Consider the following 2,675-nt stretch of genomic DNA (forward strand, 5'->3'; position numbering starts at 1 on the left):
AAAAAAGGAGAAAGCCCTATGATTATTAAATAGAACAATTATACTCTGTGTACATAAGGGTAAAAAAAATAATAATTGTACAATTGCTGCCACCATCAATTTCAAAACATTTTCGTTCTTCTTGATGAACTTTTTGATATCAGCTCTCCTTTATCCTTCCCTCCCTGTCCTACCTCCCAGGAACCCTTATTTTATTTTTATTTATAGATATATTTGCCGTATCTTATGCCATCCAATGTATCTGCTCACCTACAATTCTATTATTCATTCCCCTCGAATGGGGTTATACAGTTTTCATTGCTATCAATTTCTCTCCCCCGCCCCCCCCTTTCTCTTCCTATACCCTCAGGGAATCATTACTCCCTTTACTATTTCTAAAGGGTTTATCTATCTTGGATTTCATGCATTGAACAATCTTAATTACACAAATGGACATATGCAGGGCCAACAAGATTAATGGGGTAAAATTAAGACCATAATAGTAAGGGGAGGAAATATTAAAGGATAGTTATGTGTTTCATCAGTGCTATACTGTACCCTAGATAGATCATCCCTTCCATGTGGCCCTTCTGTGAGGGACTATCCAGTTACCTTACAGGTGGGTTTTGAGCCTTCACTTTGTTTACACCCCTTTATGTCAATTTGATTGCTTGTTTTTGAACTACTTTAAAAAAATAATTTATTATTATTAGGCTAATCATTTTATTGGGGGCTCTTACAGCTCTTATAACATTCCATACATCAAGTGTATCAATCATATTTATACATATGTTGCCATCAACATTTCCAAAACATTTTCTTCTTGAGCCCTTGGTATCAGCTCCTCCTTTTTCCCTTCCCTCCCTCACCCTCTTGTTTTTGAACTTCTGATACCTATTCCTTTTGACACTTCATGACATCTATGAGTCACTGTGGTTGACCTAAGAGCACTGGTGCCTCAGTGTTTCCTGTTGGGCTGCAATCCACAAGGTCAGCAGTTTGAAATCACCAGCTACTCCACAGGAGAAACAGTGGGCTTTCTAATTGAAATGTCTTGGTCAGTTCATCTCAGTTAAGGATACTAGGGTTAACAGAACAGGAACATTGTTTACTTCTCCCTCTTTAACCAGTTAAAAATTTTGCATGTGAAGTTTTAGGACTCAGTTTACTAATAAGTTACTCCCTGTTCATTGGGTGCTGATCTTTATTTTTCAGGAAATTGTAAATATTTATCCATCTATCAATCCACCCACCTTGACAGCACACCAGTCGAACAGAGTTTGCAATGCCCTGGCATTACTGCAGTGTGTGGCATCACACCCAGAAACCAGGTAAATACCTTGGGTGGGGTTGAATTTGGGCCTACTTTTTCTCCCTGAGTGTTGAGAGGACTAAGGAGCGGATGGAGTAGGTGTGTATCGCACCTTTTCTCATTTTGCATATGCGTAGCAATGAACTCTAATGGATCTGTATTCGCATCTCAGGAAAGGAATTTATGTCAGGAAAACAACCGCTTCTCCCCTTAAACTCCAGGGAGCATCACTGCACCATGCATAAGGCATCATGCATGGCATATAGTAAGAATTCAGTAAATATTTCAGTAAATAAGCCCAGATTTACCCTCAGAATTCTTAGCACACTTGAGATAGCCTCTGTCGGGGGAGAAAAGTGGTGTGTGACTTGAAATTTTTGTGCAATCCTGTTATACCTGAAGTTTTTTTCAAAGGAAAATCTTGTTCTAGAATCTCCTGTGTGGCTTTTACGGCTCTAAGGCATTTACTAAACATTTCATTAAAGGCTTTCCCCGCCATGAAGTTTCCTTATAAAATCTGATTGCTAGATTAGCATTGTCCTTAATGAGCTTTAGAGATGTTCCCAATGAAATTACTTTTAAGTACTTAAGAAAAATGCAGGAGTACTTTGAATGTTAAAAGTGTTGGGTGTTGTAATTATAAATAATATAAGGTCAATCAGCAAAGCAATAGAGTCGATCTCACTTCAATCTGCAGCTGTATGTCGGGGAACAAATAAGGAAAATGATTTATTGCTTTATATTATTATTTATAGTTACAAGTGAGTCATGTCTTCCAAAAACCCTTGGAGAAATGGAATTAAAAAACTTGACTAAGTTTTTCCACAAACTTTTGAAGCTCCTGGATCTGAAACCCCCAAACAAAAAGAAGAGTGTGCCTGTAGGCATAGCAAATAAGCCTGGCTGCTTTGATTTGTTGTCTTGGCTCATAAGGTTTTGTTTCACTGCACCTGTAAATAATAGGGAAAGAAGGGAATCCAGGAGAATTTCTTATGCAGTTAATAGTCTTTTATGGCCTATTTTTTTTTAATCTACAGTTGACTATTTTAAAGTAACCAGTCTTAAATGGTGCTAATTACTGGGGAAATGACATATTCTCGTAACTATTGGACTAAACAAGGGTTTCTCAACCTCAGCACTATGAGCATTTTGCCTAAATTGTTGTGGGCAGACAGGAGGGGCCTGATCTTTAGCAGCATGTTTGTCCTCTGCCCTTTAAAAGCCAATAGCACCCTCTCAGTTGTCATAACCAAACGAGTCTTCATATATTGCCATAACGACCCCTGGGAAACAAACCTCCCCCATTTGAGAACCACTGGTCTGGATGAAGGACTGATAGCATCTTTTTTCTCTTGCTCTGGCAATGTAAGAGACCTCACAGAAT

The 2,675-nt window shown here is 38.4% G+C and overlaps 1 protein-coding gene across 1 annotated transcript in view; it reads left to right on the forward strand.

The window, feature by feature from the left end:
* The window catches only part of CNOT9 (CCR4-NOT transcription complex subunit 9), a 32,375-nt gene that overhangs the window by 13,164 nt on the left and 16,536 nt on the right, over positions 1 to 2,675 (forward strand). Inside the window, exon 3 of the mRNA XM_013004354.2 lies at positions 1,195 to 1,310. Within this exon, the coding sequence (XP_012859808.1) occupies positions 1,195 to 1,310 (116 nt within the window). The remainder of the gene's footprint in view (positions 1 to 1,194; positions 1,311 to 2,675) is intronic.

Source organism: Echinops telfairi, unplaced genomic scaffold, assembly GCF_000313985.2.
Source record: "Echinops telfairi isolate 266 unplaced genomic scaffold, ASM31398v2 ScPeMD7_3;HRSCAF=10, whole genome shotgun sequence".
Lineage (NCBI taxonomy): Eukaryota > Metazoa > Chordata > Mammalia > Afrosoricida > Tenrecidae > Echinops > Echinops telfairi.